General features: G+C 38.0%; 1 protein-coding gene across 1 annotated transcript in view; it reads right to left on the minus strand.

Moving 5' to 3' along the window:
• The window catches only part of CCDC146 (coiled-coil domain containing 146), a 4019163-nt gene that overhangs the window by 893152 nt on the left and 3102456 nt on the right, over positions 1-23555 (minus strand). Inside the window, exon 15 of the mRNA XM_044088498.1 lies at positions 7570-7798. Within this exon, the coding sequence (XP_043944433.1) occupies positions 7570-7798 (229 nt within the window). The remainder of the gene's footprint in view (positions 1-7569; positions 7799-23555) is intronic.

Raw genomic sequence — 23555 nt, forward strand, 5'->3', positions numbered from 1 at the left:
GCGATCTGCTGCTAGCGGCAAACTAGATCTGAGGGTTAGCACCTGAGGATCATGGGATATTACTGTGCCTCGAGCTTTCTCGAAGATGCGGAGCTAGTGATGCGGCCGACTCGGAGCCGAGGATCGGCTCCGAACCCGTGTGTAAGAACAAACAGCGAGATTGAACAATTTCACATTACCTATGAATATAGGGAATCAGTATGTTGCAAGATTAGTTACAGAACAGAATATACAAATTTCAGAAAAATGCTAAAAGGTTTGAATACCCTGCACTGATGAAGGATATGGATAACAGAGATGAAAATACAAGCTGTAAGTTTTCTAAAAAAATAAATAAATAAAATAATTCAGCAACAAATGTAACTGGAAGGAAATGAAAACAGTTCAACAGAACTGAAACTGTAAAGGGAAATAAGGAACAAAAAGTAAGCGTGGAGCTGATGGCCTGTGTTAATGAAAAAAGTCATATTTGTAAATGTGACTGGAAGAAATTAACATATTACTTTATTTGTATTTATTTATGTGTTATAGCTGGATGTGTTAGATGAATTCCATGCAAAGGGTTGTCTGATATTCTTGAAATCTTGCAGGTGTGACTAAGAAAACTGTACCATACAGAAGATAAGTCAAAGTAACAAGTGAAAGCAATAGAGTACATGAACTTCTGCTAACAATAACGTCACAGTGGTTAAGGTAAACAAAAATAAAAAAGATGGCATTTAATATGGCTACAATGGAATGCCCATTATAATTTTAAGGAATTATATAAAAAAAGCTTAGTTCCATTGTTACTAACGATATGTTGTAGCTAATGAAGACTGTGGAATGCTTAAAATTTAGTTTCTTTTAATTTCTCAGGAAGCATGTTTAATTAATCTTCTATGAAGCTAATCTGATAGATAATATTTGAAAGGACAACCAGACAACCTGGTTGGAGCAATGACTAAAATATAATCAGATAACAGCAGGCTGATTAACTAAGTTTCATATTAATATTTGTGAATACATTTACCACTCTTGCTATAGAACTACAGCTAAGTGCGAGAACTAGGCAAGACCACTGCAAGCATAAAAAGTTGAACACACAGCACACAAGGATCAGCAGCATGCTATTTAATGCCCTTATTACCTCCACTGTAAAGATGCTATATGGAAACACAAACATTTTACTACAGACTCTGGCAAAATGAAAGCTTGTGAATCTGTTATGAGTGTAACAATTAAGTGAAAATATGAAAAAACAGATAATATCAGAGAGACAGCAGTCAGGGAGACAGTACAACATGGAGAGCTGCATAAATTAGATTCAAACATCAAAGATGCTTGGAGTAATGAAATCAGGCATCCTAAAGTTAGACTAAAAGTGTTAATGTCAAACTGTGAACTCTAAAATGCTGTGGAAACAGGTGGAGATATACACATGCAAAACAGCAATACAGTGTGACCACTATCTGTTTCTTATGTAATTAAAATACAAAGAGCCACCTAACAAAGTGCATGCAGTCCAAATTAATGTAAAACTAATGATTTAGAGTATAAAGAAAAAGATAAATAAAAATAGTCTAAAGTATAGTTGAGGAAAAATTAATAGAAGATAATAAGGTACAGGTGCAAATCTCAACTATATGAATGAGATTTCAGAGGAAAGATTTTATTTCAGAATTGATATTTGAGTTTAATTAGCATGCTAAAAGTCTAGAGGGGCTCAGTTTCAGTAGAAATTTATGAAACATACCTGGAACACACATTCTTGAATGTGAACAGAACAAAACTATAACAGAATACAGGAAGCAAGAAATAGAATGAACCAAAAATGCAAGCATAGGTCTGAGGCATGGAAAAATACAACTATATTATACAGCATTGCAGTAAAAAATGAGAATAAGTGATTTTATGTGTTAGAAATTTTCCTTTGCTTATTCTACATCATTTTCAGGAGAATGAGAAAACAAAAAAAAAATAAGTTATATACCTACCATAACATTTCATCTGTGTTGTCCACTTTCATTCTTCCTCAACTAATGGGTTCAGATCCGATCTCTCAGATCCAACTCAGCCACTGCAAAAGTTCATGGCAACATTAAACTCTTAAGCTTCTCCTTACTCATAATGCACCAACTCCAAGTACCTCAGATCTTGTTTGTTGATTTTACTAGAAAGAACCATTTGTAGTCAACAAGTAAGAGGATCTTATCTGGAGCGCAATATAAACAACAATGATGTTGCTTAACCACTCATTCATTCAGGAGTTTTCAAGGTCAGGGGTTGGTGGGTGGGAAGTTGAGGAAGAATGAAAATGGACAGCACAGATGGAACTTTATGGTAAGTACATAACTTCTTTATCTGATGTTAATTTTCATTCTATCAACTAATAGGACAGAGTCTCCAGCTACTTAAGATCCCGGGTGGTCTCATGGAAGGATATTCCTGAGCACCACTGAATCAAACGATGCTCTACCTTTGGAGACCAATCCAATTTATAGCCCAAGTTGCTGCTGCACATGTCATCTATGGATGCTTTAGCATGAAAAACAGAGGAAGTTGCCATGGATCTAGTTGATGAGCTTGTAACGGTTTTTTTAAGGCGACAAGCAATTTGTTATAAATAAATTAAATGCAATAAGGAAGCCATCTGGCTAGGGTTACTTTGGTTACTGTTTTCCCCAATTTCACATTTGTGAATGAAACAAATAATAGGTCAGATTTTCTTATGTCTTTTGTTCTATGTAAGTAAAAACAAAATTGTCTGTTAACATCAAGTAAATCTAGCAAGCATTTGGCTTTGTTTGCAAAATTTGGAAAAAACACTGGCAAATTAATGGACTGACTGATATTAGATTCTAAGACTACCAAAGGAAGGAAGGAAGCATTAGTCCGTAATGTGACTCTATCCTTGTGAAAGATCAAATATGGTGGTTTCAAAGATAAAGCTAAATTTGTGAAATTCGTCTAGCAGAAGTAATGGCTGCTAAAAATATAGGCTTCCAAGAAAGCTATTTAAGATCACATTTAGCTGCAGGAGTGGCTAAGTGCTTGCAGTACCAGATTCAAATCCCATGTGGGAGTAAGATCTTTATACGGAAGTCTTAAGAGAAGCATTCCACGTAAAAAAGCTTTGCAAAGTTTATGAGAAGCGACTGAAGAGCCATCAAATCCCATGTGAAAATTCAAAATTGCTGTTAACTGTACCTTAATTGTTGATGAGCTAGCCACTTCTTAAAAGAGTGAAGCCAAAAATCATGTATTGGTGCTGTAAAGAGATTATTATTTTGAATTACCCAGTAAGCAAACCTTTTCCATTTACTGGCATAAAGCTTCCTTGTAGATGGCTTATAGGAATATAACAGCATTAGTCGGACAGGTGAAGACAGCATAGGTTGTCTGGCTATTAAAAGAATTGGAGAAACTAAGCCATAAGCCTGAGGTTTGGTATATCAGCATGGATCATACAAGTCAGGTGAGACAGGAGGTCTGGATTTGGATCCAGAATCCAAGGGTGGTGAAGTAAGTGAGGCCAAAGGAAGGTGAACCAAATCTGTTGTGACCAGTAAGGTGCAATAAGGATTACTTTACTCTTTAACCTGGTGGCTTTCTGCAGGAATGTTGGAATCAGTGGAATTGGAGAACATGCATAAAGAAGTCCCGGGGGGGGGGGAGCAATCATGGAGAATAGCATCCCTTGGTGATTTGCTCAGTGGGGGGAGGCAAAGTAGCTGCTGCATTTGTTGTCAGGTGAAAGGCAAAAAGATCATAGCAAGTCTGGCCCCACTGATGGAAAATCAATTCTGTCATGTTCTTGTTGAAGGACCATTCATGAGTTAGAAGAATGCACCTGCTCAATTTGTCTGCTATCACGTTGGACTTCCCCAGAATGTGCACTGCTATAAGAAAGCTGTTGGATGAGATCACCCACTGATATACCCTGAGCACTGGTCCCTCCTTGTTTATGTACCAAGCTACTGACATGTCTGTTTGAATTGCAAGTGTCCCTAAAAGAAGTGCTGAGAGAACATATGCCCGTGGCAGACAGGGTCTTTTTGTTCTTTTCACACTTGGATAATGTTTCCCTTATGGAGGGGCCAAACAAAGATGTGCCATCAAAGGAACATTGATGAATGAAGACTTGAAGGGTTCTGCAAAATCACATAAGTGCACCCTGGCATGTCTTCTTATGGAAACACCTGAACCCACTGCCCTTGAAGTTCCTTTGGCTACATGCGAAATGAGTCTCATGGAAGAACTGGAAATTGATTGCAAGGTAGCCAAGTCACAGATGCTTGTACATCTTCAGAAATAGATCCTGAGAAGGTGTCAGAAAGTTCCTGAATCAGGTCTTTCGGCAACCTGGTGAAATATGCCAGATAGTTCAGTGACCTGAAGGTGATGGTCGATGAAGCACACACATGCTTCTGAAATCTGTCCATCACCTGAGACTTCTTGTTTGGGGAAGAAGAATGAGACTCTCCTCAGCAAGTTCTTTCTTAGTGGCCACTGCCACAACCATGGCATCAACTAGCACCCCTTTTGCCCAAAACTGCTTGTCCTCTGGAGCTGTCATAATTTTGTCAGGTCTCTGAGGTATTGGTTCAATGGTGTCGGCATTCTTCCATGCCCACTGTGAGATCAACTCAATGAGCTTGTTGGCAGGTGGAGTAACCCAGGAGGTAGACAGGCCAGTACCGAATGCCTCCAGCAATACTGACTCATTGGACGAAGGGCTGCTGGGCTTCTAGCCACCTCTCTGTTTCAGGATTTCAAGGATGTCTCCAAATGAGTCATCATCAGGAGGTGACCATGGAGACTCTTCACCTTCATCAAATTGTGTATCTTCTGTGATAGATTCCTTTGGGGAATCCAAGTGTTTCCTCCTGCACATCTTCTTCTTGGGGACCTCCTCAGTGGGATGCTCTGGGGAGGAATCAGAAGACGTCAGGACACCTTGTTGGGATGCCAGGGTTTGTGGTACCAGTTGCCCCTGTGGAGAACAGAGGTGAGACTCCAACTGTAGAGAGGGCAAGGCTGTAAACTGAGGCTCCAAGGGGGTAGAAGCCATCTGTATAGCCAAGGCAGACAAGGATCTCTCCATAACCTCAAAGGCAGACTTCACCAGAGAGGGATAGAACCCCAGATCTGAAAAGGCAAGCTTTTGGACTGTAGTCTCAACCTGCTCCGAGGACAATCCCCCCTAGGCAGAAATCAGAGCCAAACTAACCTGTGCCAAGGCCCCAAGGTGCAGAGATGGCTATAAAAACTTTGGAGTTGACACCAACACCTTGGATCCGACAGGGTAGCCTCACCTCTGTGATCTCTATGGATATGACTGAACCGAAGTGCTCAGAGCAAGCCTCGTATCTGAGGATAAGGATATCCTTGGATCCAAGGCAGCCTGAGCCAGACAGCCCAGATCCAAAGACTCTGAGCACATGGTAGGAGTCAGAGGATTAACTGGCAAGGGGGGGGGTAGTGGGAGTTCAGACTTCCTGACCCAAAAGGTTAGGAGACAAAGGGACACTTGTCAGGCTCTGTGCCAAGAGAATTCTTCTCACCAATCTCTACATCTTCCTCCATAAGACTCCTAGAAGAATGCGTGCAAACTGTAGATGGAGTCTTGGGTCTTTCCAAAAAGGGTAAAGGTACCCTGGAGGGGGCAGGGTCTGCAGAAGGGGAATATTTGGTCCTTGGTAAGATTAAGCTTGATGAAGTACGTGGACTGGACAATTTTTTTCATTGGCTCCAAGGCAGACAGATCTGATAACTCTATCTTTTTATGTTTCAGATCCAATGCTGAGGTCAGATCTAATAGTTCTTTTCTTTTTTGCTTTGGATCAGAAAATGAAGTCTGATCCAACATTTTTAATTTTCTTTTCTTATGATCCATTGGAGGAGTCAGATCCAATAGAGGCCTTGAGGAAGAAGTGGAAGGGCTTGGAAAAGGCGATTCAGACTTTTTTTGATGTAGCAGGTAATGAAGCTCCAGATAAAGCCTCTTCAAAAGAAAAAGGAAGCAACCCTTTAAGAAGCAATTTATTTTTCCTTTATGTACCCATGACAGATGGCACAGTCTTCTTGTAAGTGCAGGGGTCCTAAGCAATATACACATAATGTGTGAGTATCTAAAAATGGAATTTTGTGCCCACACCTGAGGCATTTTTTGAACCCCACAGGGCCTTTTTCTTTCTCAGCCATAACACCAATATTAAACTAGTAAGGCTGATACTATGCAAGAACTTAGCCAAAAACTAAAAAAGAGAAAAGTTTTTTTTTAAATAAAGAAAACATCAGCAATGGTACTATAAAGGCTATAGCAACTGTGGAAAGAAAATACTAACTATATTATTCAAGAGTATGGAATGTATGGGAGAAGAGAAAAGGAGAAAAAAAGTTAATGAAGAAGAACCTGTGATAAAAGGAAGCGATAGGCAAGGGAGAGTAAGTAGATCTAAGATTTTAATAAATTTAGTCCAGAAAATAGTAATTTTGACAAAGAAAAAAGTCACTTAACTTGAGAGTAGCAGTCACCAAATTTTTTCTCTCAAAGAGGCAAACAAGATCTGAGGTACTTGGGATCGGTGCATTATGGGAAAAGGAGAATCTCAAGAGTGCAAGGCTGCCACGAGCTTTTGCAGCGGCTGAACTGGATCCGATGGATCAGATCCAAACATTAGTTGAGGACAGAATGAAAACTGACATCAGATCACTTGCTCTGGATAAAATATCACTTGCACATAAATGTCCAGTCATTTTACATACATTCTAAAACTGGGGTATTGTTTACTGTAACTCATAGTTTATAATGGTCAATATCAGGACACTTATTTATTTATTTTTTTATTCTTGTGCCAGCAGTGTTCTTCAGGTTTACATGGCAAGTGGCTTATAAAGTCAGTGATCTTTTACTGGCTCTTGAAAATAGTTACATTTAACTTTTCTGGATTATTTATTTAATCCTCTGTAAATCTGTTTTAGTCTGGTATCTAAATCTCTGGCTGAATATTCCTGAAACCAGGAATGACAGATGAAACACCAGTAATTCATATTTCTGTAACATTTTATTCTTAGGTTTTATATACTTAACATGATGATGGAAATAGTACTGGTGAATATGAAAAACAAATAATAGAATATTGCATATGAATAATGGAATTTTAAAATCCCTAAGTTTCAGTTGGTTTGATACCACTTCCCAGTTCCAAACATATGGCATTATGATTTGTCTTCTAGTTGCACACTACCCTACTATTAAACATGTACAAATTGCTAGCATTCTAGAAAGAATGTCTCAGTAACCTTGGTTTTAGAGTGATGTCATAGATTTGTCACTACCAAGACCCTAGTATGACAGATAAAAAATTATAAAATGAAATTTATACAACAGCACATGATGTTTTCAGGAATTTCTAGGCCCTGTAACAATACCTCAAGTGCACAACACATGAGCTGATGGTTTTGTGAGCAGCTCAACTGCTCTCCTTCAGTTTACCAGTTAAATGTCTGCCCTTGTTTTCAGGGACACATGTTTGTATTCTGCTCTGCTCTAAAAATAATTTTCTGTAGAAAAATAAATCCCACCTGTATCTGTAATGTAACCAGAATTGATTCTAGTGCTTTTTTGTTTGGCAGATTTTTGTGAATCAGTTCTGTCTGTCTCCTTTCCTCCAGAAGCTGCATTTTTAGGAACCGGATCTCTTCATCTAAGGACTGCATCTCTATGTCTCCATTTCTTACCACTGTTTCTTGAATATTCACTTTTTCATAGAAAATACACACCTCCTCTTCTCTCTCAATCAGCTGTACTCCCCTGTAGAAAATTTAGAAGTAGTTTTCAGTGAAAATGAGAAAGAAATTGTAGTCTTATTTTCCTGAAATATGTATTAATATGCCATATTTCATTTGTGATGACACACTGCAAAATATGAAAAATGGATGCAGCATTTATGTTCAATAAATGTCACTTATTTGTATTTAAATATGACAGTATGCAATAAATTTAAGTTGAAACAGCTGGATAATTGACCTAAAAATGTACAGAAAAAAGCCATGTTTATTACAAATGTTAATCTTGCAAAATATTTTTTTTGCAGAAATGGAAAAAGGAACTTGCTCATTCTAGGAAGATGAAAAACAAAGCTTCCTCTCAGATACAGTCTGACAGTACAATTTAATTAGAATATTACTGGCTAAGCAAAGTAAACTGCATACAGTATATAGCAACCAGGATTTGAATCCATCTATCACTTACTGTGTTCTGTACAAAATCTAGTGAGTGTCTTCACTGTGCTAACAGGCTACTTCATAACAAAGACCAAGCCATACTTGGTTAAAGTGCACTGAAAAAAATAAAAGTAACCTTCATCAGAATCACACTTTTTTTTAAACTGAGGGATAACTTATCTCAGAAGGCCTGCTTGGTTAAAATGTATAAAATGAAAGTACGCTGGTCACATTCATACATTTTTTTGGAGATGATACAATTCAAAACCCAAACTTCTAGGCCTGAACAGTTCAATGCCTTTTTTGAAAATGTTTACATATCTGTATACACAATCACTATTTGGCAGCTCACAGTAATCTCTCTGAATGTGACTTGGCTAACCCGCATACCCTGAAAGTTTTTGCTATAAGTGAGCCAATAAATGTTATTTTCATACTATACACATAAGGGAAAATAAGATACAGATGAAGTATTAGTGCAAATGTCATGTATTTAGATATCCAAAAACTGTGTTTTACATGCTGAGGACATCAGAATATGTGACTGACAAAGTGAAGAATCTAAGATACAAACCGTTAGTAGAAGATGAAAGAGAACTAATAATTTTATAAGGCAAAAAAGAACAAAGAAATATCCATATTCAGTCTGTACCTTTTGTTTATTTACTGTCCTTTTTAAAGATGCTATGCAATGATGCATGGTATCATGACATTTATAAGCAAAATTGCCACAGAAATTGATATCACTACTTAATATTGCTTTTGGAATTCAGCAGTATCTCTGTTTTGATTTGACATATGAAGGATTCATTACTGTTAAATCCATTTTTTCTTAACTAATGAATATTCTGCTGTAAATAGGTCCATGACTTAGATGCAACTCTTTACTCTTCAATATTCATAAGTGCAATTACAAAAGGGTAAACTGTCAAAAAAGAATCACATTTGACAATACTAACTCTGAGACTGCTGTATTTCTAGGAAAGCAGAAATTATTGGAACTGCAGTCTGAAACATTTAATGAAAAACCCAAGAATCAGACATTAGTGATTTGACATTGCAGTGTTTATCACTTGTATATCAAACTAATGACTGGCACCCACTGCAATTACTTACCCTTACAATGGACCTAACAAAACACCAATTACACTGAGCATGGAATTGCATTCGAATATACTGTAACGCATATGATGGTGACAGAACATAAATGATACAGTTGGGCCTTCTGATACCCAGAGACTTTCTTCTCTATGGCTCCCTGTTCAACTTTAAGTTGTGATTTAAAAAGAACTGTCTCTAAGTTTAAACTGCATCAAACCACTTGCCACAACTGTAAACATGGCTTGCTGCAGTTAATAAGGAATGCAAGGCACTTCAGCCCTTACTGAAAATGCATTATTGGCATTTATTGCTGAATGCTGATAATACACTAAACCACACATGGAGTACTAAAGCATTTCTGCAAATACATTACCAGGATTAAAAAACTGAATGTTGGTAATGAAGATCGAGTCACCTGACATCTTATGTCTAGGATGGCTACTCCCTTTATCCTGCCATAGCTATGCCTCTGCACAGCAGAATGTGTGATGTATGAAGAACAAACTGATTAAATAATAATAAGTTATGTACTCAGCATAACGTTCAATGTTTGGTGTCCATCTTGCCTGTATTCTTGCTGGTTGGGTTTGGAACTGAGCATCAGTTCCGACTCGGCCTAATACAAAAAGCTCGAGAGCTTCCACTGTCTCGAGGCTAACCTCCTATCCCATGATGCGCCGGGTAAGTTACCCAGATCTTGTTTGCAAGAGAAAGCAGTAGTAGTAATTCTACCTGTTCATAATAACAGCTTGTTTAACTGTAGAAGGAGGAAATCAGAGATTCCAAAACCAATATAACTATATGCATATATATAAAAATATATATATATAAGATAGTCCGCCTGGTCCTCCAGGAACAAAGGAGGGGGAAGGTGTGTGGGACGCAAGAATATAGGCGAGATGGACAACAAACATGGAATGTTATGGTGAGTACATAACTTCTTAATGTTATGTTGTCCTATCTCATCTTAATTCTTGCTGGTTGGGACAGCATCCCTAGCACCTTTATCCTAGGGTGGCTCACGAAAACAAGCTCTTCAATACAGTGGAACCAAAGGAAGACCTGTTCCGGGAAGCCACATCTACTTTGTAATGAGTAATAAAGGTATGAGGCCTCACCAATGTGGCAACTGCACAAATAGAGTGCATAAGAAGTCTAGTCTGGAAAGCAGAGAACGTTCAGATCGCTCTTGTGGAGTGGCCCTTCACTTTGCCTGGTAATCGTCTGTTATAATTACTGTATGAGAAGAAAATGCAGTCTGTAAGCCATTTAGCCAAGCTTACTTTAGAAACTGGCAATTATTTCCTTTTGTCTGAAAAGGACACAAAAATTTGGTCAGACTTTCTGAAATCTTTGGTCCTATGCAAATAAAAGTGTAGCTGTCTGTGTACATCTACTTGATGCAATCTGTATTCTGCCTTGTCACTATAGTTGGGAAAGAACACTGGTAGTTCAATAGATTGATTCAGATTGTTTTCAGAACAAACTTTCAGTAAGAAAGAGGCATTAGTTCTTAGGGATACTCTGTCTTTGTGAAAAACTATATAAGGAGGGCGTATAGAGAGTGCTTGGAGTTCCGACACTCGTCTGATGGAGGTAATAGCTACTAAGAAAAGGGTTTTCCATGACAAAAACTTTATATCACATGATGATACAGGTTCAAAGGGTGGCAACACTAAGACAGAAAAAACTAAATTTAGGTCCCAAGGGGCTGGAGGTTCTCTGATTGGGGGTCTGGGTAAGAAGGTTCCTTTCAAAAAGGCCTTACATAACCTGTGGGATATCATAGGCATTCCTAGCTCACCAGTATGAAAATTAGAAATGGCTGCTAATTGTACCTGATGGTAGCTGCTCCTGCCCCTTCATCAAAAAGTTTGGAGATAAACTCTAGAACTCCGGTGATAGGAACTGTAAAAAGTTCTATGTTGTGCTTAACAGCCCAGTAGGAAAATCTTTTCCATTTACTTGAATACTTTTTCCTCATAGACAGTTTGTGAGAAGAAACCAAGATATGTTTAACTGCCAGGGAAAAATCGTAACACCTGGCGAAATGGGGAATTGGAGCAGTCATGCTGTCAACTTGAGGGTCTGGCTGGATGGATGGATGGAATGTTCCCGATGAGTGGGTTAAAAGGTTTGGAACTGGGTCCAGAATCCATGGTTCCTCCAGAAAATGGGCCCAGAGAAAGGAAAACCAAATTTGTCGAGGCCAGTAAGGTGCAATGGGTATCATAGTGCTTTTCAATGTGCTGACTTTCAAAAGTACTTTGGGTATTAAGGGGAAGGGGGAAAGGCATAGAGAAGTCCCGGGGGTCAATTGTGAACAACCGCATCCCTTGGGGACTTCCCCAGAGGGGGAATGAGGGAAAAGTAGCTGTTGCATTTGGCATTCATGGAGGTGGCAAAAAGGTCACAGCAAGGCTGGCCCCATCTCTGGAAGAGCTCTTCTGCAATTTCTAGTTTTAGGGACCACTAGTGAGGCAACAGAATTGCTCTGCTGAGTTTGTCCGCTATCACATTGAATTTGCCCGGGATATGCATTGCTATCAGAAACCACTGAGAAGTGACAGGCCATTGCCACACCTGTAGTGCTACTCGACATAGGGAATATGATTTGGTTCCTCCCTGTTTGTTGATGTACCACACTACTGACATGTTGTTTGCTTTAACTGCAACTATTCCTATCGGAAGACAGTCCTGAAATGCCTGCAACACATACAGCACTGCTCTCATCTCTAGGACATTGATGCGCAAGTGGCTCAAGTGTTCTTGCCATAAGCCTTGGACAGTCTTCCCCAGATAATGCCCCCCCACCCAATCTGGGAAGCGTCTGTGGTCAGTACTGCTGCCAGTTCTGGAAATATAAACGGATGGCCTAAGTACAACTGTTCCATTTGTAGCTACCAGAGATGATCCTTCTTGCATGATTCCATAATGATTATCTGGTGCGATAGAGGAATCTCCTGCATGGACCATTGGGCAAAGAGTAACCACTGTAGAACTCTCATGAGCAGCCGTGCTAGAGGAACTAGAAGAATTGCAGCTGCCATGCTGCCCAGAACCTGTAATACATACCTCGCTTGAACCCTTTTCTTTGATATCAAGAGCCTGATTTGATGGTGAAGGGACTGAATTTTCTCTGGGGTAAGTTTTGCCACCATTTCTGTTGAATCCACTTCTGCCCTAAGAAAGTAATATGCTGTGAAGGCGGCAAGGCAGACTTTTTGAAGTTTATTGTAATGCCTAGCCTGGTGCAAAGAAGTATTGTTTCATCCCTCGCTTGCAGTAGTAGATGCTTGGTGGTGGCGGTCAGGAGCCAATCATATAGGTATGGAAACATATGGAATCCCCAACATCTCAAGTGAGCCGTAACCATTGCCATGTATTTGGTGAATACTCTGGGGGCTGTAGTGAGACCAAAGGGCAGGGGACAAAATTGGTAATGACTGGCTCCCAGCTGAAAGCACAAGTGTCTCCTGGATAACCTGTCCATTTTTATATGGTAGTATGCATCTTGGAGATCTATCAATCACATCCAATCATATTTTCAGAGAAAGGAGAATATAGACTGCAGTGTCACCATCCGGAACTTTTATTTATTTACAGATTTGTTCAGTCTGCTGACATCCAGAATAGGTCTCCAGACCCCTGTCTTTTTTGGAACTAAAAAGAACCTTGAGTAAGTTCTGGATCCAATTTGGTCTGTGGGGACCTCTTGGATGACCTTTTTCTAGCAACTTGTGTATTTCTGCAGTTGTTTCGTCTCTCTGCTGGGTGGGGCATCTGGGATGGACTGATTTACAGGGGGAGGAGTAGAAAAGGGAATGTAATAACCTCTGGATATAATTGACTGTACCCATTTGTCTTGAGTGATTTCCAGCCAGGCGTTTGGGAACAGAGACAAGAGTCCCCAACTGCCTCCAGAGAAGAGCAGATGGGCCTCCTTTCAGGAGTGCTGGAAGGGCCTGCCAGAGGACGTATCTCTGTCGTCTTGATTCTGCAGACCCCTTCTGCCGCAAGGTCGGCGTCTTCTATTATTACCTCCCTCTCTGCCCCTGGGGGAAGTGTCACTATGGGCGTCAGAAAAATCTCTTTGGTACTTGCAGAACCACATTTTACCACCTTTCAGACCTTTGGGATAAGGTCTGGATGGGGCGGAAAAATGGACTCCAATGGCAGACAAGGTTTTTCCTTTCTGCTCGCACCTGGTCAATGTTTCTTTCACCTTTGGTCCAAAAAGTGAAGAACCATCAAAGGGGGCATTGGTGAAGGAAGACCTGAAGGGTTCAGCAAAGTTGCAAAGATGCATCCAGGAATGTCTCCTTAGGGAAATTCCTGTCACTGCTGCCTTGCTCGCTCCATCAGCTGCATATGAAATCAGTCTCATGAAAGAGTTGACAATTGAGTTCAGGGTGGAAAGCTGTGAGGAAACATTGTCCATGTTCCCCGAAGCTATAGTACCCTGAAGGGTAATTCCTAGCTCTTTGAGGAGATCCCTTTGAAGCCTCGTAAAGTGGGTCAGGTAATTCAGCGACTGTAGAGTAAAAGCTGCAGAAGAAAACATATGCTTTCTATATCTGTCCATAGTCCATGATTCTTTATTGGGAAGATGAACAGATGAGGAGGTTTCCAATAACTCCTTCTTAGTGGCCGCTGCCACCACCATTGCATCTACAGGGATGCCCTTTGTTAGGAACTCCTTCTCAGTGGTGGCAGCGATAAATTTATTGGGCCTCCGTGGAACAGACTCGACTGTATCAGAAAGTCCATATAACATTAAGGAATTGGTCATAAGGGGGAGTCACCCAGGAGGTAGAAGGGGGAGACCCAAAAGCCTCCAGGTATATCGATTCATCCTCTGAAGTGTTGGTGGGCTTTCAGCCACCCCTCTGTTTCAGGATCTCAAGGATGTCAGCAAACGAGACATCCTCAGAAGGGACCGTGGGAACGTTTCTGGATCATCCAGATCAGTATCTGACATGACAGACTCAGGGGAGTCTATGTGCTCCCTCTTGCACAGTCTCTTCCGAGGGACTTCCTCAGAGGCATAGGCTCCGGGTCTTTATACTTGGGAGGAGTTTACATATGTGTTAGCAGGAGAAAGAACAGACAGATGAAGAATTCAGTTTCTGTGTAGACTGTGAGAGGTCTAAAACTCAAAACAAATCAAGTATTTTTAGAAACAATCAGGAAAGTATGGTTGGATCCTGAATGATCAGGCATATGAGGTGGAAAGGCAAGAGCACCAAACCTTAGGAGATTCACAACAACACAAGAAATGACTGTCCTTCTTAGAAATGCTACAAGCTCCATATGCAAGAGCAGCAGAGAAAGACAGACACTAGAAACTCAGTGAAAGTACAACCAACTGGTTCAATCACTATATACAGGAAGTGGCTGAAGCAGTAAATAGGAAGATAATATGAGTAGGAGGTGCTAATACAGCTTCCCTGCATCTGGCTTGATTGTCTGTGGCTGCAAGATGCCTGGACTGCATCTAAAGCCATCTGTGACTCAACAAAGCTGATATAAGTTTTTTGTTCCAAACTTGCTCTAACAGTCTCAGTGCTATTTATCAGTTCTGTGCTGTATTTACTGATTTTTTTTAATTTATCTCTGCTTTTCAGCTTGCACGTGATAAAAAGAAATGCAATCTCTGTTACTGAATGGCTCTTAGGTAATTTTAACAGTATCCTGGTATTTCTTGACCTCCTCAGATACTACAAAAACTGTTCCGAGTTTGCAGATGTTCTCCTAAGTTTTCTAAAATATTTCTAAGTTTTGCAAATTTCTTCTGTGTTTGTAGTTGTTTTCCTACATTTGCATACCTTTTCCTGTATTTGGGAACATTTCTCAGGACTGCCAAGGATTCCTGATAATGCAGAAGTTCTGCTCTTTGTTGCAAAGCATTTATTACCGCACTTGAGCTCAAAACCAGTTTGTTTTACATTAAGAGGGTTTTATTCTCCAGTCTAGAGGGAGCAGAGTACTGATTCAAACCATCCAAGTTGGGAAATGCTGGTGGTAGGCTTACTGTGTGCTTATCTGATTGGCCTGATGGCTTAACAGTATAAAAGTCTTCCATCCTGCTGGTATAAAAGTATATAAGATACATATACTAGGTACTTGTGCTTATACTTTGTTCTCCTGGAAGGAGCTTATACTTTGGTCTCCTGGAAGGTATTGTTTGCGGAAGTGCTAGAGAAGTGATTTTTGTTTTCTGAAGCACTAAATAAGTGATTTTATTGAAACTCTGTTTGATTTTGAGAAGTGACTACTTTTTTTCAGTACTGGCCTTTGTCATTTTACAAGATTTTTTTTCTTTTTACTTGGTTGTATTTAACTGTGTAAAAGTCTTTCATCCTATGTTTATAGAAGTTTTCTTATGTTTGAGCACATTTTTCTGTATTTGCAAAATTTCTCAGGGTTAGTGAACTTACTTCCCAGATTCCTGATACTGCTGGAGTTCTACGTTTTGTTGTAAAGAATTTATTACTGCACTTCAGCTCAAAACCAGTTAATTTTACATTATGAGTATTTTATTCTGTACTCTGGTGGGAATAGAGGGCTGATTCACCTTGTTTGAGTTGGGAACTGCTGGTGGAAGGCTTACTGTGTGTTTATCTGATTGTCCTGAAGGCTTAACTGTATAATGGTCTGCCATTCTGCTGGTATAAAAGATGCACAAAAGTGGTTACATGTGCCCTGTATATATGCAAACCTCTCCAGTTTAAAATCCTCTATAGAAAATGCTCTCCTTAGTTACCCACTGTTCATAGCTGCTCACAGAGCTTCCGGTTTTAGCAGAGGGCAGTGCCATTGCAGGTCACCCTAGAGTATACTACTAAACACTTTCAAAAAGACCTTTAAGTGACTCATTCTGCTCCTTCCCTTCTACTATGGATCTGGTATAATGGATAGGTGCTTCTCCGTCATCTCTGTCTGTGGCCTGATGGATATGTGCATCCTGATGTAGTGTAGTAACTGCCTCATGTTCACTGACATGTATGTGGGAGATGTAGATACACATCATTGGAGACAAAGCTCTCACATGCATACACAAAAAATTCAAACCTAGTTGTCAGTGTTATATCCAACTCACTATCAACACGAAGGAACAAACACATACACCCACATATGTGAAGGTACTCACATGAAATTTACCTAAACCTCCAAGACCTCCTAAAAGCATCTCTCACTGGCCCCATGTACACTCAAAAAAGACAGCTCCTCACACAACACATGACTCTGAAAATCATGGTCGCCCTGCTTCCAAGCCCATAAGGCAACAAGTAACACAACTTAACTTTCTGGTTACAAGGGTTTCCATTGTAAGGCATAATGATGCCCCCTTACCAGGATAAACAAGGAGAAAATCACAGTGAGCTCTCTTTCTGGGGCCAGAGTCCACCAGATCATGCAGGCACTTAGGTCTTTAAACCTCAAGTAGCAGTATGACAAGGTCATCGTCTATGTGGGCATAAATGACTTAAGATGGACTATGTGAAGAAAACATGATGGAGGTCCTTGAATGTGTGTCCTAGGCGGGTATGAATCTAGCCTTGAATAGCATCCTATCTTCACCAATGATGGTGCCACACTAACAACAAAAAATGACTGACTTCAACAATTGGCTTAGTTTCTGGTGTCACAAAAAGGAGATCCAATATCTGTCAGCCTGGGGTGACATGATCGACAAACCATGATGCTATGTCAGAAATGGTTTGCACTCGTCACCACTTGGCTTCCTCATATTGGCAAAAACTTTATCTATCCTCACAGTGCCTAGCTGTGCCAGGTTGTTAAACCCTCCAACATAACAAAAATCCAGCAAGACTACCTAAATGTACTGCTGCTCAGTGCTAGGAATTTAAATAAAAAAAATGCACTCTCTGGAAGCACTCCTCATGCTAGAGAATTAATACGTGTGCAGTCATGGAAACATGGTTCAGAACTATGGACAGCACCCTGGCTATCAAAGGCTAGAATGCCTTTCATACGTTTCAGCCTCCCTCAACTCAGGATGAAACAAAGGGAGAAGATTACTCATTGTTCATAAAGGACAAGTAGACCACTAGACTGGTACAACAGCATAACTCACTTGAGCTGCTCCACACCCAACTAACCATAGGTGTAACTCCCTATCATATCATTGCTAGCTACAGATCCCCCTAACATGAGTGTGGAAAACCACACCTCCTACTTAAACCTACTGGAATCTCTTCACATTCAGCCTAACATCATACTTATGGGTGACTTCAACTACTCCTCCATAAACTGGGTGACTTGTACCACCCAAAATTCACTTGCTCAGAGATTTTTGGACTTGCCAATGCAAACACCTTGAGCTACTAGTTAGCTCCCCAACTACAGGTACAAATATCCTAGACCTGGTACTCATGGACATGGGGAATGCTACTCCCTCCCATCAATTAACTCTTCCCTGGTAAGATCTGACCACAAAATGATCTCCTTTAGTATTAAAACTAATCTGAAACCCCCATCAAACTCCAAACCTGTTAAGAACTTTCCTAAGGCCAATTACCTCAAACTGACAGATTTTTTTCCAGTTCCTTTATTTAATTTTTAAAACCTGTTAATGACATCAATAAATTGAAGAAGAAGAAGAAATAACACGTAACATAACAATAACTATGTACACAATAGTGTTAAATGTCTATATATATATATATATATATATATATATATATATATATATATATATGTGTGTGTGTGTATGTTCTAACAAATACGGTACTAAATATGTTAATACAACAATAAAATAAGGGGTAACCTGAGAAAATTAATTTTGTTTACTCCCTCAGATAATTTTTTATGGGTATTCAAAGGAAAAATATACTAATTATAAAATATGACTATAAAGTTTATTGCAATATTGTGTATATTATGAATGTTTATTTTGATTAATTACTATTAACTTGTGTGCAGAAATATATTTTGTAGCAGTTTGTTTAAATCCATCCCATGACATTGTTGATCTAACAAGCTAACTTTGAGTAATATACATTTTTTTCTAATGAGAAAAGAGTAATAAGTATATGTAGATCTAATTGTACCAAGCCATGAGGGGGATATGTAATAGTACAAATTCCCAGGGTAAGGTAGATTTCTTGTATCCCATTTTCTCTAGCCTGATGTTTAGGGAACACCATAGTTTATAAGAACATCTACAACTCCAAAAATATGCAATAAGTTCTTTGATATCTACATAAAGGACAGTTGGAAGAAGATGTGAGGAAGAATTTGCTAAGTCTATCTGGGGTCAAATATTCATTGTTTACTATTCTTAATTGGGTATACAGGAGTTTTTTGAAAGGCTATAATCTTAGGGATAATTTAATCAACTGGATTATTTGATATTAGTCCAGTATTCAGAATAAACAATAGAATTTTGATATTTGATAGATGTAATTAATTTATACACATTTAATATCTTCTTTTTCATGGCAAATGCAGTCCATAACAGTTTGCATAAATTTATATTATGTTTTTAATTTTAGGATCATCCAAAATATTTGCAACAAGTTTTTTTATATGCCTCAAAATTACAAGATAGCTTTTGGCAAATTTAGAGTGCCTCTCAGATCAGTAATTGAGAGTCCTTTATAAGTATAAAAATAAAAAAAACAGTTTTATCCTTCAGTAAGGTATATTTAGAGAGATTTATCATTAGGTTATTTAATTTAAGGTTGGGGTTAAGATGAGTTGGTTGAAGTATCATAAATTATTTTTTTTTAAGTTTAGCAGATCCATCAACTTTTGAAGGGTTTTTATTGTATGCTTTAAGAATTTATGTATTTTGAAAGTTCTAAGGCTCTCCTTATTAAGGAAAGGTAAAGCTCTTGGAGTGCATTGGTATATACATAATTATATCACAATTTACCCCATATGAGACTCCAATTGTTATGGTTTAGATTAAGTTCTGATCCTGTTATACGTCTACTAGAAATTATTATATCATAATAGATCTTGTCCAGGAGGACCAAACCACCAATATTTTTAGGATGCGTCAGTTTCTGGTAGCTGATTTGGACAGATTTAGGAGTCCAAAGAAACTCTGATAGACTTCTGTTAATATCTTTAAAGAGTTTATAGCAAATTATCAGATTTGATGCATTAAATTGGAATAATAATCTGGAGAGTATATTCATTTTAATAATGGCAACTCTGGATAAAAAGGTAGATTTAGTTTGTTCTACATCAGAATATCCTGTTTGATAGTAGCCCATAATTTCATTAAATTCTCTTTGTAACAGAGGGTGAGATCATGATAAAAATGTATACCAAGATAGTCTAATGAATACATTACTTTAATTTCTGTATTAGGAAAGTACTTAATCAGGTTATAGTCTGGGTTTAAGGGAAAAATTGAAGATTTAGCCAGATTTGGTTTATATTTTGAGAATTTAGAAAAAGGTATCTCTAGATTGTAACATTTTTGGTAGATCAGTGTTAGGCAAGGTAATAAAGATTTATGTCATCAGCAAAGGCTGTTAGAGGTATCCTTATGTTATAAAGTTCTGAAATATGGTGAAAGATGTTTTGTGTTATAAGAAGAAATACAGATTCTATATATATGCTAAATAAATATGAGGACAATGGGCATCCTTGTCTTGTTCCAGTAATAATTTTTTATCGGAGGAGAAGAATGTTATTAATATATAACAATGCATAAGCATTAATATAGAGAATTTTGATCCATTTAATAAAATATTGTGGTAGATCGAATTGCAACATAATTGCAAAAAGGAAAATCTAGATTAAGCTGGTCAAAAGCCTTAACAGCATCAAGTGCAAGTACAAAAACTGAGTTATTATGTTTTTAGAAAGTGTAATCAAAGTGTCTAATCTGAGTGTATGGCCATAGGTTTGTCTAGTTTGAATAAAGCCAGATTGATTAGGTGAGATTATTTTTGGTAGTACAAGTTTCAATTTATTTGCTAACAAAGAGGCAAGTATCTTAATATCGACATTTATAATGGAAATCAATCTACAATTCAGAGGATTTTTAGTATCAGATTTAGCTTTAGGAGTAAATATTATTTTGGAGTTATTCAGATATGTCTGAAATACCATTTTCTTTTATATAATTAAACAAGTATAATAACATATTTGAAATTATTGAGGCAAAATAAACTTTTACAAAATTCTGCAATTATACCATCTGGACCAGGTGATTTACCAGCTTTAAGATTATGGATTATTTGTAAGATTTCTTGTTAAGCAAACAGTGCAGTAAGGAGATTTTGTTGGTCTTGATTAACTTTTGGAAATTGTAAGCAAATTAAGAATTGATCTCTTTCGTGGGAGTCAAAAGAGAGATTGTCTTCACCATAAACTTGAGAATATAATTGTGTAAGTATCTGCATGATCTCTTCTTTAGCATTTTTCCATCCATAGAACTTATCTAGGTATGTAATTTCAGTTATCAGAGAAGTCTTATTGACATTTATAAGTTGTGCGAAAGTTTGGAAGGAGCTTGGGCCCATTCTAAATATTTGACTAAGGTTTTTGTTTCATAATGTGATAGCTGTGTTGTATATAGAGGATACAGTTCTTTCTGAAGTTCAGTTAGATGTTTTATTGAATCAGACTTACAATCTAAACAAAGTTCCTCTTCTAGTTTGTAGATCTTATCTTTTATTATATTCTCTTTTAGCATATAAGATTTTTTGTAAAATGACCCTTTACATATAAAAATACATCTGATTTGAGTTTTAATAGCAGCCCATTAAATATCAAGACACATTTGAGAACTGTAGAACTTATTTAATAAGCTATTTACTATATCTTTAATTTCTGACTTAATGTCATCTTTCTAAAGTAAGCTAGGTCTTAAGGCCCAGTTGCAATTAATATTTACTAAATTTACAACTATTGGACCAATTTAACAGTAACTCTAGAATGATTTTGAAAGAACCTAGGTTATACATAAAAACTTAAGAGCAGTTATTAAAAATATCTCTGATGTTAGAAAGAAGTATATTATAGCCCAAGTTTTGTAATAATTAGAATAATAAGTTCATTTTATTGGAGTGGTTGTATTGTCTTGGAAGTTAAAGGATCAAATAGACTAAAGTATGTGTTTAATTCTGATATCATATTGGATTCATAGAAATTATATGATTTATTTTTACATGTTCTATCAGAAATTGGATCATTAATAGCATTCCAGTCCTCACCAATAATGTAGTAATGATTTGGGAAAAGACTTAATAGTTTATGCACTATCAAAATAAATTCATATTGTTTAATTCAAGATGCAAAGATGTTTAAGAATTGAACAGGTTTATCAAAAATTGCATTTTTAATGACCATCTTCCTTCATTTTCTGAATTAAAGCAATGCAATGTCTTTCACCTTTTTCTGGTTAAGGGTTGCCACAGTGGATCACTGGTCCGCAGATTGATTGGCAGTGGATTTTTTTTACACTGTTGAGATGCCAGGCCAGCGCCCAACCTTCACAGAAGGCACACCTACCTGCATGTCTTTAAAGCTCACTCAACCACAGGAAAGACATGCCGACGCCACACAGAAGGTGCTCCAGCTGAGAATCAAACAGGAGAACCTCTTGCTGTGAGGAGACAATGCTAACTGCTGCACCACTATGGTCCGTTCATTGTCTGAATCATGTTGAAATATTGTATCTTTGAAATATTTTTTAATAATAATTGTGACCCCAGTGCTATTTGATTTATTACCTGACTCAATAATTATTTTGAGCCATTTTCTCCCTTAACTAAGACAAATGGATAGATGTCATGTGGGTCTCCTGAACAAATATGATTTCTGCTTTCAACTTAAAAGTTAGTTGAAAAAAATAAATTTCTTCTTTTATCTGTTTGGATTCCTTTAACATTTTATGATTCTTTTATTCATATCAGTGTCCCCTATGAAAATATTTAGTGGGATGAAAGAAACAGGGATTTTATAAATCATACCCCAAAAGTTTGAGAACAGTTTTGATAAAGGAGACAAATATCACTTAACTCTTCTTATAAAATCCCTGTGCCTAATCATGCCCTCACAAAACCAGGAAGAGAATAATTTGATATTGTATAAAAGATTATATAAATAAAAATGACAGTAACATAAATCTACTGCAAACCATCTACATATTGATTTGTTTAGAGTGATATTTAGAATAAAATACATTTCAAATAGGACAAGTATAACATCTCTGTCCTATAACATCACAATTCACCGCTTTCAGCCCCTGTGATGAATATAAGGTTATAAATGAAAGATAAGAAATCTTAAGAAAATAATCTGAACAGTTAGGTTCATAGGTTGGTACTGAGCTATCTGCCCGAAGGCATATGTTAGCCCAGCCATGTTGTGCGGTATTCACCACCCCTTTAGTTAAACTAAAATCAGATTAAACTGACCATTGTTTCTTAATTAAATATATTGTAAGACCTTACAACATTTAATATTATCAATAATGATGAAAAATAAGAAGTTATGTACTCACCATAATGTTCCATGTGAGTTGTTCATCTCGCCTTCATTCTTACTGATGGGTTTGGAGCCAATCCTCGGCTCCGACTCGGCCAACTGCAAAAGCTTGAGGTCTTCAACCAGCTCGAGGCCAACTCCCTATCCCATGATGCACCTTGATCTTTCCTCAGATCTTGTTTGCTGGCTACATATGACTATTAATATGCCACCCTAAGAACTGGATAAGAGACAATACACCATAAATAAAAGAAGCCTCAGACCTCAAGTAGCCCTGATGGGGTTTGGAGGGTGGGATGTAAGAATGAAGGCGAAATGAACAATTCACATGGAACGTTATGGTGAGTACATAACTTCTTTATGTGAAGTTGTTCTATCTCGCTGTTCATTCTTACTGATGGGTAGTGTCCCAAGCACCATCTCAGGTGGCTCATGGGAAAATGTTCTTCAGAATAGTGGAACCAAAGGAAGCCCTGTCCCTGGAGGCCTTGTCTACTTTGTAATGAGTGATGACGGTATGAGGCCTTGACCAGGTAGCTGCTGCACAAATAGTATCTAATGGTAACTTAGCAGAGAAGGCTGATGAGGTAGATACAGCTCTAGTAGAGTGGGCCTTTATTTTTTGTTGTAATGGAGCATGCAATGAACTGTAAGTGAAAGAAATACAATCTGATAACCATCTTGACAAGGTGACTTTTGTCACTGGAGCACCTTTTTTTTGATGCCAAAAAGGAGACAAAGAGCTGTTCTGTTTTTCTGAATTG

This window comes from Protopterus annectens, chromosome 11.part0 (genome assembly GCF_019279795.1).
Source record: "Protopterus annectens isolate FY-2018-M chromosome 11.part0, PAN1.0, whole genome shotgun sequence".
Lineage (NCBI taxonomy): Eukaryota > Metazoa > Chordata > Ceratodontiformes > Protopteridae > Protopterus > Protopterus annectens.